Consider the following 14,383-nt stretch of genomic DNA (forward strand, 5'->3'; position numbering starts at 1 on the left):
TTGTCCACAGGTTGATATAGTATACCATCCTGGCCGGTATATTGCTCACCAGGTATACTGCTCAGTATTTTTATCATACCCAATAAAAATAATCGTGTGTGGGTACATGGTCAACCTTAGCCAAAATATAATATTTTTTCACTTGAAAATCCCACTAATTTCAACAATCCACAAATTCGTTTTTGGGTTTGTAAACGGATGCCCGGTGATTTTCTAATTAATTACTGAAATTAATTAATTTTGGGATAATTACTCACAATCACAAATCACACTTAATTAGCACAAAATTATAGTCAATTAAATAAACATACCATACCACTACAATCAGCATAAAATTCCGATCGCCGACTATCCCGGTCTAATTTTTAGAATTTAATTATTAAATGCTAAAAATAGCAACTTAGGCCCGAAAAACCTAATTAAAAGCCGAGACAGGCTCAGAAAATTTTCGAACCACTCTAGATAAATACTAGAGCTTGTCTAGGCTCTAATTACACTACTCTAACCACCTAACATGCAATAACGGTTAATTAAATTGTTAATCTACTCTAACTATCCACCTAATCTATATTTAGTCTAAATTAATCAACCCTTAAATGTCATTAAATTACTAAGTAAGGATTAGTGAGTTAAACTCACTTGATTTGTGATCTGCTTAGACCAAAATGATGGGAACGCGACGAGGATCGACAAACTTCAAAGCGGGACCGCCAAGCGTGGCTGGGACAGGCCTGAAATCGGCCTCGCAAAGTCCACGGTTGAGCTGAGTGGGCTGCTTGGATTCTGCTGGTTGCTAGGCTGACTTCGAGAGGCTGCTGACCTCAGCTCAATGGGCTGGTTTCTGCTTGTTTTGAAGTTGGACCGCGGCTGAGCGGGGCTAGATTTAGCGGCTGTGGGCGAGGGTGCGGGCCATGACTGGAACAACCATGAATCGAGTCGAGTTGTGGCTGCTGAACTTGCTAGAAATAGACGTGTGAGCGTTGCTGCTGGGCTGCGAAGGTGGGCCAACGTAGATGAATGGTGAAGCGGTGGCAGCCGAAGAGAAATTGGTGGGGTTCGGTGGGGGCAGAAACGTGCGGGGAAAATGAAAAATAAGGAGAAGCAGAAACGGCCAGGGGACCGACGAAGCTATGAGGCTAGAGAGAAGATCGAAGGAGATTGGGATTGACGAAGCTAGCATGATCCAGCTGAAGACCGAAGGGGGGGGAACGTGATCAAATAGAGAGGGAGGAGAGAGAAGAATGCGTGGATGAGCTGGGTCCACAGAATTTAGGGAAGAGAGAATGTCGGTCAAGGGGCAAGTACATGTGTGGATAGAGAGAGACGTCGGCTTCGAGGAGAAAGGGGGAAAGAAAATTGCACAAGGATAAAGAGAGAGAGAGAGGGAAAGAGAAAATAGTCATTTCCCAAAATTCCGAATTCCATTTCCTTTTTCTCGAAATCCGATTTCTTAACAATTCTCTCCAGTTAACGTTCAATTTTGTCGAAGAAAAATGCCACACAATTTTCCTTTACCAAGTAGTTCACACAGGAGCCCAAAAATCTCCTCAAATTGACTAATCTGAATTTCCACTCATTTTCCGAATCATCTGAAACGATTTTCCGTAAAAATCCTGAATTTGCCAAAAAATCCTCAAAATATGAGTCGACGTTTTTAAAATGATTCATGACATGACAGAACTTTCGATTTTTTAAATCAAATTCAAATTCCTGGTTAATTTCAATCCGGCGCGATTTTAGCATGATTTAACCTATCGGATAGCTTTTAAGAATTTTTGGTGCAATTAACTTGTGGTCGATTTTCTTCGAGCCACACGTACCTCTTCGACACATTGGTGACTCTCGGTAGTTGTAAAAATCTCGAGATTTCAAATACGAACACAGGGTATCCAAAATGATAGAAAATCGGTCTAGTGCCAATCGACGAGAATTTGGCAATCAGGTGGAATCACCCACACTTTGATCACACATCTCAGTCGAATCGACCTATCTCCGGGTTCTAATCGATTTTTAATTGTGCTATAATGACTCTTGTAGATTAGTACGATCGAACAATCGATTCCTAGTCAAATTCTAAAGTCTATTGCGTTAAAATCTCTTAACGGCTTCATTTGATAGGCTAGTTATCTCATGAGTAGTCATCTCAGAGAAAAACACTATAGGCGCGTCGATAAAAAGCTCAACTTATCTAATCGAAATCATAACCTAAAAAATCATGATGTCACACTATCTAGGTCATCTCCAACTGCAAATGGATTGCATTCCAATCCTTATAGATGGAGCTTAAGTGCATTTTGGATCTCACGCGTCTTTTATCAATTACAAGAAGTGGTGTGCATAAATGCTTTGTGCCTTTTTTGTCAAATAAATAAAAGGAAAAACAATGACATCTTCATGGGAACCCCAAACTACAATTACAACAAAACCATTACTTTGGAAGCAATTTAGAAATTAAACCATCACTTGTCAAATTCATGTGATGTCTCTTTTATATTCATGAAAAGTTTTAGCCCTGGGACAACAATAACTGAATTTCCTTATCTCCTTCCCCCTTTGGTTGCTCACCAAACTCACCTATGCTAATGTCTAACAAATCTACCAAGGTAGGTGTTATGTGCATGCGCATCAGTTATGTGTACAAAGAATCTCCAAATTACAATTGTCAGTATAAAATGCATTAGACAAGCAGACTATCCAAAATAGTAATGCCATTGAAAATTTTGTACCTATAGATCTTTCTAAAGTTGGCAAGAGGTGGAAAACTTGAAAGTGCACTTATCCCAAAGATCAAACAAGAGATGCATGCATCAAATTCATGGTAATATAAGTAGGAAAAGAAATTGTGTCTAATCAAATATTTGAAAGACAGCACACTAATATCTGAAATTCAATAGATGATGGCGCACATACTTTAACCAAAGATCAGATACAAAGAGCCCCCATATCAGGTGGCCCTCCATTAGATCCACTATAAAGTGCAGATGTGTCAGACCCTCTCTTGCCTTGCTTCTTTTTCCTTTCTATCTTATCTAGATTCAAGAGCTTGATCACTGCAAAACAAAATTTAGACATAAATAAGGAGAAATCTTCAGTGCTGTCTTGGTTCTTGTAAGTATAAATTTATATTACTCATGTATGAACATTTTTTCCAAAGGGAACCCATTATTCGACAAAGCGCAGGAGTGATAAAATATTCCAGACTTGAAGTTGAGTATTATACAATGTTGGATACATAAGCCATAATTTCTAGATACGTATAAACTCCAATCACACGGAAACAGGAGCAACAAAGGACAAGCTTAAACTATAACTTGACATATAAAGCACTGAGAGAATAAGAAATACTTGGAAATTGCAGAGACTTTCCCTGTCCCTGACTCGCAACAGGACTTGTATTTCTTTTTTGAACCACATGGACAAGCCTTGTTTCTTGGAATTTTCTGCATTTCAAGATGAATCAAGCAAATAAAAATGAAGGGGTGCATCACCAACAGTTCTCATGTTTGAGCTTAAACCAAAATAGTAAAAGAGGTAACATAATCATCTTTTGCAGAAACCTTGTCTTCTCGCTGGGCACTGCCATCATCATGAGTCCGTTTAGTGCTATTGCTAGGTGGATTTTCTTTATTGGTCTCTTCCACAGGTTTCTCTCTCTGTTCCTCAGAATTTCCATTGGCATCATCACCTAAATACCACAAAGAATTATGAAATAGTTTTGGGTGTAGCATGTTTGACTACCCAAAAATCCATGGTTGACCAGTTGCATCAAAATGACACCAAACAAGCTTCTCGTGAAGGTCAACGCGGTATCTCCAAAACTACGAAGTTAAATTATTAAAGAAAATCTAGAGAGATAAAAACTGACCAGCCATTACCATGAAAAGCATCTGATCGCAGGGAGACTGGACAGTTTCCTTTGAAAAATCTTCATTGCCTTTTTCTGCTATCAAATACTCCATGGTGGCATCAACATCCCCGTAAATTTGCAGCACTGTCGGTAAAAGTATCACATATCACACAGAAGTCAGAAAAAGGTCCAAAACATTGCATTCTATTTCTAGACACCCAGCAAATGAGAGAAAAGCATTTAATGCAAACAAGCAAGCAGAAGAAGAGAGGACATAACCTGCTCAACTTTCTCAATGTTCTCACAACCACTTCCAGCCATGACTAGCTTGATGGATCCTGCATCAGTAATATCCTTACCAGCTCCTGATTTAGACTTGTTTGACCCAGCTTTTGCTTGGCAAGACGACAACGAGAGATTAGAATTGGTCTTTCAGCAAAAGAAATTATCAAATCACATACTTAAATTCACAAATTTGTCCAACTTCCCTACTTAGTAAACTAAAATTAGATTCCAGTAGAAACCTTGATTGTAATTGGCCTAGCTGGCCCATCTCCGGTGTCTTCCTTCAACCTCACACTGTTGTAATGTTCCTCATCATGATAAGATCTAATAAAGCAAAGCAAAATATATAAGTTCAAATAATGAAACGCCATCAGTACAAAAAGACTATAAGATTTTCCCTATCCACAAAACAATAATGGCACAACACACATTTTTTATGCTTACTGGCTTCACATGATGACACTTATTGAGGATAGTAAAGTGTGGAATATCATATATCCACTAGATTTCATGACCCTCGTGACAATCCAAAGTCATGATGGCTACCTAGACAGATCCAATCCATATTAACTTAGAATACCCAGGGATGCCATTCATTGAAGGATTATGCATGGGAATTTCAATAAAATAATTTATTGAAGAAACAAAAGCTAAAGTGACATTTCAGTCTCCTACCACATATGCTTAGCCAGTAATTTATCCCCCTGTAGGCTAGAACAATACGGGTAACTATAATGTCCAGCTTCCTCCTGCACCAATCAGTTTAGGCCAAGATACACCATCCAAATCACAATTAACACTCATAAGGTTTTCCTCTCTAGTAAAATAAGGATGTCAAATTGCTCAGGTGATCGTTGTGTTGGTATAGCTCTATGCAACTGTGACTGTGAGCTGAATATCATCAGGAATAACCATTGGCAGCAGAAACGTATGCTTCAATGTATGATACCCATTTTAATTTGGTTTTTTCTTCCAAAGGCGTGCTATTTCAGTGTCTATATAAGTGTGAGATCCATCAATACTTACAGAAAAGTTTCAAGAACAAAATGCACCAAATAAAGTTCAAATTAGGACCACTGAGCACTAATACAAATGAGGACGACATCACCATGGAAGAAAAAACCCCTGCAAACATAATTCCTACAGCTTGAAAAAGAGAAATCTGCACTCCACATACCAATATGTACTGAACAACCATATTCCGGCACTTCCCATGTTCATCTTCATTGCCTTCCAACTGATCTGCAAGCGCCCTGATTAACAAGAGTGGACAACTATGGAAATTCCAACCATAGCAAAGGCATTTTTATAAACAAAAGCTCCATATAAGGCAGTAAGATTACCTGGAGGATGGATCATTCAAATACTTGGAATGAAAAAAGGAATGAGGCACATGGTTTGTTTGTCTTGGACGTTGTACAATAGTTATGAAATTTTACAAAGTAACTTAGTTGGATTTCGGAAGCGACAATCTAATATCCTCGAGACTTAGGTAGAAGAGCTACATTCCCCAACAAATAGGGCTCTTCTTCGAGATATATTTCCAGATGGCAGTGCCTCAAGCAGAATGATACATCATCAGAAAATGCAAGAGTTTTTCCAACAAAGGAATTGCTAGCACATTGATGATAGCAATCCGGAACCGATGTAACATAAAATGCGATGCATGTGAGCATACCACTAACCTTCTACAACAGAGAGTAATACTGTTATCTTACAAAACAAACCAATTCCTGGAAACATTCAATAAAAAATCATGAACAAGTCGGTGATCTTTTCTAACAAGGAACACAAACATGAAAAAGCAATTACCATCTGCCGTCACCTGGACAATTTTCTGGCCCGGAGCATCAAGCTGAGCTCGGAACTGCGTGTTATCCGCTTGCTTCCCCTGCTTTTTGACCTGTCCATCGACGCATACCACATTCACGTCTGCTCAGAATCCGAAAACAACCGCCTACGCAACTCCAACCAAGAATTTAGCCAAACGCACGTCCACCAAAGCTCACTTTCAGAGGCCTCGCCACAACAAACAGATTATCACGGCAATTGAAACTTTCGAATTTCTTGGGAGACAAGATTACGCCGCCTCATTGAAGAGCAAACAACAGTCACGAGTGCCTAAATAGATGGAAATTGCAACCACAAGTAGCGAAGGAAATCGCTTACGGGAGGCCGTTTCTTAGCGTTGGACTTGCGGTGCTGCTTCTGTACCATCGCTGCGGAGAGAAGACGACCAATGCTGCCGGTGATGATTGAGCGAGGTCGAGATTTGCCACCGGGAGACGGCGCTCGAACACCAGAGTCGCGGCGATTCGAACCAAAGCGAGGATTGCCCAGCGAAGAAGATGGAGACGGATGCCGGATGGGCCATGAGCTTTCCCGTTAGGAGCCCAATTCCTTCTTCTTGTAAAGGTAAGGATGGGGCAGAAACGAAAGAGCGGGGAGAGAGAGAGAGGGGATCGGCTCGGAGCGGTGGAGCCGGAGGTGTTTCGAAGAGAAATCTGAAACCGAGAGGAGAGAATTCTTTCATCTCGTCGGCGGTCCGTCTCAATAACCCTCGCGACCTCCCGGGGAAGCCGACACGCTTGTCGTCGTTTGTCGCACCAAGCTCTCGAACCTACAGGTGGTATTCCGAACTGCACATGAACTGTTCGACGGAATGTCTCAGTGAAAAATCGAATTCAATTTTAGCGAGATGCTAGAAATGTTTTTTTTTTTTCGTGCTCTATTCGTTATGGAATCATTAAACGGAGACTGAATCGGCGTTTTCTTTGATTTTTTTTTTTTTTTTGTGGCATATTTCTCATCGTCCGAGTCTGGCCGTGAACGCTTCGCCGGAGATGCCATTCCTTTAGCCGGAGAAGCCCGCGGTTAGAGGCCGCCGTAGTTAGTTTGCTATCCACTCCATTTGTGTGCTTGTTCTGTTAGAGTGGATGCGGTTTTGTATTACGAGTTTCGGTGACATTAAAGTCGCCGTTGAGGTTCGGTTATGACCCGCGAGGGACGGGCGACCGGCGACCAAGTGATGGCTGGCAGTGACTGGCGTTGTCGGACTGAACGACCGACGCCGGGTGGTGGCTCGGCGATGGCCTGAGCGCCGGCTAGGGCTTATCGGAAAATGGTAGGATTAGGTTGTAAAGGAGGTCGCAAGGAAAAAGTCGTTCTCGGGAAGAAGGTGATGCACAAGGGAAGGGAAGAGAAATGGAAAATAGAAAAATTAAAAAATTAAAAAAAAAGGGAGAGAAAAAAAATTAAAAATAAAAATAAAAAGGAAGAAAATTAGATGAGAAAAGAGGAAGGAAGCGTGAATGGGTCGTGTGGATTTAGGCTCGGCGTGGGTTATTTGATGGATCTTGGACCTAAGTGGTTTTAGTCGATTCGGGCTGGTCTTAGAGGTGCTTGGGCTGAATTTATTTATTTTTTAGCAAGATTGGCTTAGTGCTTTTTAATTTCAATGAAAGTGGCTTGGTCATTTTCTATTCGAATGGGCTTGTTTTGAATGAGCCCATTTGTGTCCTCGGCCCAGACCCGCGAGATCAGAGCCAGCCCGAAGTGCTAGTCTGAATTAAAAAAATATAATCAATAAATAATAATAATCATAATAATAATAAACTAAAAAATATAACAAATTAAGAATCCAGAAAATTCATAAAAATTTAAAAAATTCATAAAAGATTTCAAAATAATGCATCATGTATTTGTCGTTAAAATTCTGCTCATTCATAATACAAAATGGTTAAACATAATCACAAGATAGACCTTAAATACATGGCTAATAACTATATCAATTATTGTAAATCAGAACTCTATCAAAGTATTCAATAAGAAAGTTTATTATACGGCTAGGTATACTTATCTCATGGAACCAAGGATCAATATGTCTAATTTAATATTAGGGGTGGCTACAAAATTGACAAGGGAATGATTTCTATTGCATGAGTAATGTATATAATACAAACCAAGGATAATATGTCTAATTATTATAGAGCTCTAGTTGCGGTTGAATTACTAGGAATGTGCTCAAAATCAAACTCTTCTTGAACTAACTACAAACTCGCATACTTTGAACAATATGCCCACATATAACAGAAGCATTGTTATTCCCAAATTCCTCCTTATTACCAAAATGTTCGCCTTGGAGGAGAGATGCCAAAGGAGTTCGTTCTTGTTGAAGATAGTTCCATTGTTGGCTTCACATGACTTGTACTACAAGTTTACAACATTGGTTCTTTGTGTTGTTTCAGTGTAAAAAATGGAAAAGAAGGAAATTATCTTTCAACACAATGCCACTTGTTCACAGCCAAAGGCGGAATGAGCTATTACTATTAGGAGCCTCTTGGTTCATTTGACTCGAATCACGTGTGGATTCAGATTCTCAAACCAAATGCACTATAGGGAGTGTTAGAGGGAGGAGTTGATTTTGGTCAATTTGACAAGAGTTATCTATGATTTAGCCTTAGAATTAGAAGAGGGCATCATGTATGGCTCAAGTTTCTCCAGCATGGCAAACATCAGAGCGTTGCATGTACACAAGAAATTGATATTTGAAAGTTTAAGAAAGTGAAAATATTATTTGCTTGTAGTGAACATGACATTACCATTTTGCTATACTTCTTGTCTTCCTTCATTGTACTTTAGCTTTTGATCTTAAATTATTTAGCATTTAATGCAAAATGCTACAATTTTTTAGAAATTTATATGAAGTTCTAGTAATTATAAATAATGTGAAATGCTTTTACATGCTTGCTTTGTTAGTGATATGTGTGATCCCAAACAAATGAAAGAATTATATAATCAAATCAACTATAAAAGTTGTATGTGATGTCAAGTGATGGATTGAATTATATTATCATTGTTGACACCTAAAAATAGCCATGCTATCATGTACTGATCACAAAGCATAAAAGCCTTTGAAATCACCCTCATTTTCACGTGTGGGCTATGGTTTAGGTTAGCCTAGTCCATGGTAGTCATAGAAACAAAGGATGGCCAAGGATTTCAAGAGCCTAAAGGCTAGATTTCAATGAACCTACAAGTAAAGATACATGATTCGATGATAGAGAAATTGATTACCACGTGTCCAAGTCAAGAGATGCTATTGAAAACATAACATCTAGATGGAATTGACAATGAAGTTTGGGCGGGAATAGTTGATGCTTAAAAGGGTGCCAAAATCAAATGAGCGGTGGATACTTGTTGAACAAGCTATGAGAACATCGTTGAACAAATCATAAAGCAACCAAATGTGAAGGCGGTTCATCATTGAACGTGGAGTGACTTTTAAGGAGGAAGCAACCAACTATCGATAGTCACAAATTGGCCTATAAATACCATAGGCAATCCAATAGAGAAGCCCTCCGCACAACACACAAAACTATTTCATCTTACATTTTTTATCTTAGCCTAGTCTAATTTAGCTGTAGCTTAAGATTTTCATTGTAAATTCAATTCCGACAAGTATCTCTATCCTAGGTAGTGCTATCGATTAGATTCTAGTACTAACCAACCATCCAGCGTCGTTGATTAGATTCAGACGTTGTGTCCTCATATCCATCTAGGAGCAATACCCATTAAGTATTGTTACCATCGTCCAACATCATCGATTAGATTCCAACATTGTGTCCTCATATCCATATAGGAACAATGTCTACTAGGTGTTGTTACCACCATCTAGATGATTATATTTCGACGTTGTCTTCATATTCACTTAGAAGATGTGTTTATTAGGTGTTATTCTCACTATCCAGCGTTATTAATTAGATTCTAACGTTGTATCCTCAAACCCATTTGAAAGTAGCGCTTTCTTGGTGCTTTTGTTAATATCTAGTGTTGTTGAGTCAATTTCGATATTGTACAAACCACTTTGATTTTAATAGGTTTTCATTAGTATGTTAAAGTAAGTTTGGATCAAATTGTTGATTGGCTTTCAATAGTTATTATCATTGATTTTGACTTCATATTAAGTGACTTTATAATTTTGGGAACCATATGATATATAGCTCTGTCAGCATTTGACTCTCTCTATCCAATATTAGCACAAAACCTAAGTCTCATTTAATAAAAATCAAAATATAATACTTAGCGAAAGATATTTTATTGCAGAATCCAAAACCGGCAAAATAGTCACATTATTGTCAAGATTATCTTATTTTATATTATTTAAATCATTAAATCATGGAAAAAATGGTTGGTAAAATACACAACATGAAGGACGTGATTGAGGATGTAACGACCAAGATGATTCATTGCTACTTCGGATGACAAAAGTAATTGTAAAAAGTATATAAGAAACTATAACTATGACAACTTATCACCTATATAGCTAGCTAAAAAGAAAAAAATGTATGAAGCTCATATATAACTAACTCTCAAGTGATATGATATACAGACCTTCATGTACTCGATTATCTATCAATTAATTTCACAAAACTACTAACCTCATAATTGGATTATGTAGAGTTTATTCAACTAAAAACACGATCGCTAGTAAAATATCAATGGTAAACTCTCATTTTAAATTAATAAAGTTAGCTACTTTAAAATGTTACTAATTGTTGATGCCTAGAATTTCACCCGACAAATCGACCGTGCATTTTTTGTGATGTATGTAAAAATAAATAAATAAATCGGCAATAAAAAAACGATGGATGAATAAAAATTAACCAAATAAAAAAAAAAGCCTCCCTCCGATTCGGTAGCGCTTCAGAGACTTAGAGCGCGTTTGGTAACTATTCTGTTCTTGGGAACAATTTCTTATAAAAAAAAAAAAAAAAGATTCTTTTTTATTCTATTCCAATGAACAATTTCTGAGCAAAACAAAGCGTTTGGTAATCGTACAAAATTTCTGATTCTGAAATAGAAAAAGCATAGAAATGTATTTTGGTAACTGCATAAAATTTCTATTCCAATTCTTTTTCAATTATCTTTTAGATGAGTGTAAATTTGATATTGAATTCTCATGGACCACTTACCAATATAATTGTCTTCTTATGAGTGAAGAAATCATATTATATTTTATTATATTTTCAATTTCAAAAGAATTCGAATTTAGAATTCTATTCCATTCTAAAATTCTACCAAATCATAGAAATTTTATTGATTAATTATATTTATATTAAGTAATAAAAATATTAACTAATCAATTTTTTTATTAAATAGTAAATAATAAACTATAAATATTAATATTAATAATAAAACCAAAATAAAAAATTAAATATGTATTTTATATATAGCAAAATTTCAATTCCTACTTTAAATCATTTTTCATTTTTTAAATAATTTTTTTTTCCTTTCTTTCTCCCCTTCTTCTTCTTCTTCTTCTTCAAGGTGACCAGTTGTCAGCCTTGGGATGACCAGCGACCGGTCAGATGAGGGCTGGCGACCTCACCGGAGCGTCGCCGACCCTCAGCGAGGCCGTGCCTCATCGGCCAAGCCTTAGCTAGGCAAGCAACCTCGCCCAAATCTGGCGAGGCCGAACTCGCCCAGCCACCGGCAGGGCTTGACCTTGCCAACCATCATGAGGTCGGACTCGCCTTGGCCGAGCGACGCTGACCTTGTGGTGCCCCGGTGAGGCTTGGCCTCACTAGATCTGGCGAGGCCAAGCCTTGCCTGTGGCTAGGCGAGCTCGCCAGGCCTTGCCGAACCTCACCTAGCCTGGTGAGCCTCGGTGACCGGCAATGGCGGATGGCGGACGATGGCGACAGACGGCAATGCGGCGGCGGCAGCACTTGAAGAACAAGGGAAAGGGAAGAAGAACAAGAAGAAAGAAGAGGAAAAAGAAAAAAATAGATTGACTTGATTCTAAAATTGTTCTCGGGAACAAAGAATTAACTTTTTTTTTTATTCTTGATTCCGTTCTAAATCTACTTCCAAGAACAAAAAAATATAAATTTGTTCCTAAACAAAAATTTTACCAAACGCATTTTTATTTATAATCTACTCCTGGGAACAAAAGAACATAAACAAACACTGGTTGGCAAGTTACCAAATAGGCCCTTAGTCCGGCCCATTCCATTCCTCTAGCTAGCTATTCGGAGCAATCACCTCTTCCTTTCAGCTCCATCACCCTCAATCAATCGTCTACACCATCTTCGATCGGTGACGGCCACCGTCAAATCTCCCTCACCGGTAACCGCAACCTCAGCCTTGACGGAGCAGAGAACGGACGCTCATCACCACCGATCGAAACTTCTCTCATGCTCTTTCCTCGCTTGGTACGTGCGGGAGAGGCTAAGAACCGAGCGAAGCAGGAACCATGCCCAGACCGAGAATCTCTCTCTCTCTCTCTCTTATCTTCAACGCTTTGGACCAAATCCAGTGTGTACGCCCGCGGTCGAAGCCAGTTGCAGCTGAATATCTTCATCGAGCAATTTCATCGTTGAATCGATTCGTTAGCAGGTAACCATTCAAATCGGATCTCCCCCAAAGTAGGACGCGGTCAATTCATCGAGAGTCAATCATACGATTGTTCTGTATTGCCCTTTTGCCGAGAACTTCAAATTGTTATCTCGAATTCTTGTCCATTATTTGCTCTCGAATTCGTTGATTCCGCTCTAGCAATTTGTTAGAGGGATTTCTCATGTTATATTCCTTGCCAATTGATGGGAATTCCTATTTGCAGAACACCTAGCCCTTAGTGATCACCGCCTGTTCGACGTTTTGACTTAGAGATGATAATAACTAATTTGTCTTTGTCGTTGATCAATCTGAGATTGGATGGAGTGATTTGGATGTTATCGTTCAACGTGATGGCCTGCTGATCATATATTGCGAATTGATGGTTCATCCTTTGATGACAGAGATTTCATTTTTCCCTTGGTGCTTCGGTTTACTTTGTGCTTTGGTTGTGTGACTGAATTGTCGTCTAATAATAACAATAAGTCAACAATATGCTGGTAGTAAAAGATCACAAGCCAAGATGTATCAAGTTCAATTTCGTTTTTATGCTCACGAAAGACCATTCCGCCGAAGTTTGAGAAAGAGAGTCTTCGACTTACTTCGAATTCAAAAGAAGCAGAAACGGTTATAAACTTCACCAAGCTAGAACGAGACAAAGTAGTTGATGAGAAATGCTCAGGAATCGGAAATTAGTTAGGTTGGGAAATCATGGATATATGAAGGCAGTTGAGGTAGGAAATTATGGATGTATGAAAGTAGTTTAGTTAAGAAATGATCATCGACTTAGTAATAATCAAAGGGAATTTAAGACTTACAAAAAATAGAAGAGATGCAGAGGAAGAAGATATGTTCAAATTACACCGAAACCCTGCCAAAATTATGCTGATTTCCCTTCGAGTATCATTGTAACGTTCATGTCATTGTCTCCATTCGAGCTGTCATTTGCACAAACTGTGATTAATTTCAATTCCAGCAATGTTAATGTCCTAGTAATCTCGTTTTCAGTTTATTTCAATCGACTATTTCCTTTGAGTTTAGTGTTCTTTGCTTTGCTTTCCTTTATTCCTTGCAGCACTTCCACTTTAATTTCTAAGCAATTTGTTATTCTTGTCATTTAGATCGGTCTCTGTCAATTCATTTCATTCATTGCTTCCAGGAGCTAGCACACATACACGCACACCATCAAAGCCATCTTTGGAAAAATAGTTTATGGATAGTTTAATCACTTCATAGAGCCAAGCTAGAATTAGAAAGTAAGCTTGTTATTTGTTTTCCCAATCGCTTGACAGAAGTCAACTTACATTGAGCGAATTTGCTAGAACAATATTATATAGCTAAACATGTTGATGTACACAAGTGATAACACTATAATAGGATTCTAAAGTTAGAGGTGGCTCCACCATGTGACAATTTAGACACTCGGACCCTTGGAGTGCCAAAAGTTGGCACAAATGGACACTTAAGTGTCAAAAGTTATGAAAGTGACACTTAAGTGCTAAAATCGGAGCAAAATGGATCACTTAAGTGCCACCGGCGAGAAAATCCGGCCAAAATGCTGATGTGGCAATTTTTTGGCAAGCTGTTCGCAAAATAACGTCATTTTGCATGCTGATGTGGCTAAACAGTGTCAAAACGACGTCGTTTTGATGTGTGGTTTGTTGAGTCATTCTTTCGGCGAGCCACGTAAGCAAAAAAATTAATAAAAAAAAAATGTCACATGGGATTTTCGGCAAAATTCACCAGATGTGGCACTCAAGTGTCCCATTTTTCATAAAAAAAAAAAAAAAAGTGATACTTAAGTGTCACTTACGTAAGTTTTGGTACTTAAGTGTCCATTTGTGCCAACTTTTG

At 38.5% G+C, this 14,383-nt stretch overlaps 2 protein-coding genes across 6 annotated transcripts; both read right to left on the minus strand.

Annotated features, from left to right (window-relative positions):
- Positions 1-2,803: 2,803 nt before the first annotated feature.
- On the minus strand, positions 2,804-4,513 carry LOC104457381 (OVARIAN TUMOR DOMAIN-containing deubiquitinating enzyme 7). 5 transcript variants are annotated; one of them, XM_039298684.1, is made up of 6 exons: positions 4,372-4,513; positions 4,127-4,185; positions 3,876-3,991; positions 3,558-3,685; positions 3,346-3,440; positions 2,804-3,050 (listed from the first exon to the last, which is right to left on the minus strand). In XM_039298684.1, the coding sequence occupies exons 3-6, from the start codon at positions 3,957-3,959 to the stop codon at positions 2,923-2,925; spliced, it is 435 nt and encodes a 144-aa protein (XP_039154618.1). In that variant the 5' UTR covers positions 3,960-3,991; positions 4,127-4,185; positions 4,372-4,513; the 3' UTR covers positions 2,804-2,922. The 5 variants fall into 5 exon arrangements, with proteins under 5 accessions (XP_039154618.1, XP_010070630.2, XP_039154617.1 ...); XM_010072328.3 differs by having other exon boundaries at positions 4,127-4,236; XM_039298683.1 differs by having other exon boundaries at positions 4,127-4,242.
- Positions 4,088-6,349, minus strand: LOC120287116 (OVARIAN TUMOR DOMAIN-containing deubiquitinating enzyme 7-like). Its single transcript, XM_039299810.1, has 7 exons — positions 6,302-6,349; positions 5,929-6,035; positions 5,818-5,820; positions 5,310-5,385; positions 4,856-4,881; positions 4,372-4,456; positions 4,088-4,276 (listed from the first exon to the last, which is right to left on the minus strand). The coding sequence occupies exons 1-7, from the start codon at positions 6,347-6,349 to the stop codon at positions 4,088-4,090; spliced, it is 534 nt and encodes a 177-aa protein (XP_039155744.1).
- Between the last annotated feature and the right edge of the window lie 8,034 nt (positions 6,350-14,383).

This window comes from Eucalyptus grandis, chromosome 8, assembly GCF_016545825.1.
Source record: "Eucalyptus grandis isolate ANBG69807.140 chromosome 8, ASM1654582v1, whole genome shotgun sequence".
NCBI lineage: Eukaryota > Viridiplantae > Streptophyta > Magnoliopsida > Myrtales > Myrtaceae > Eucalyptus > Eucalyptus grandis.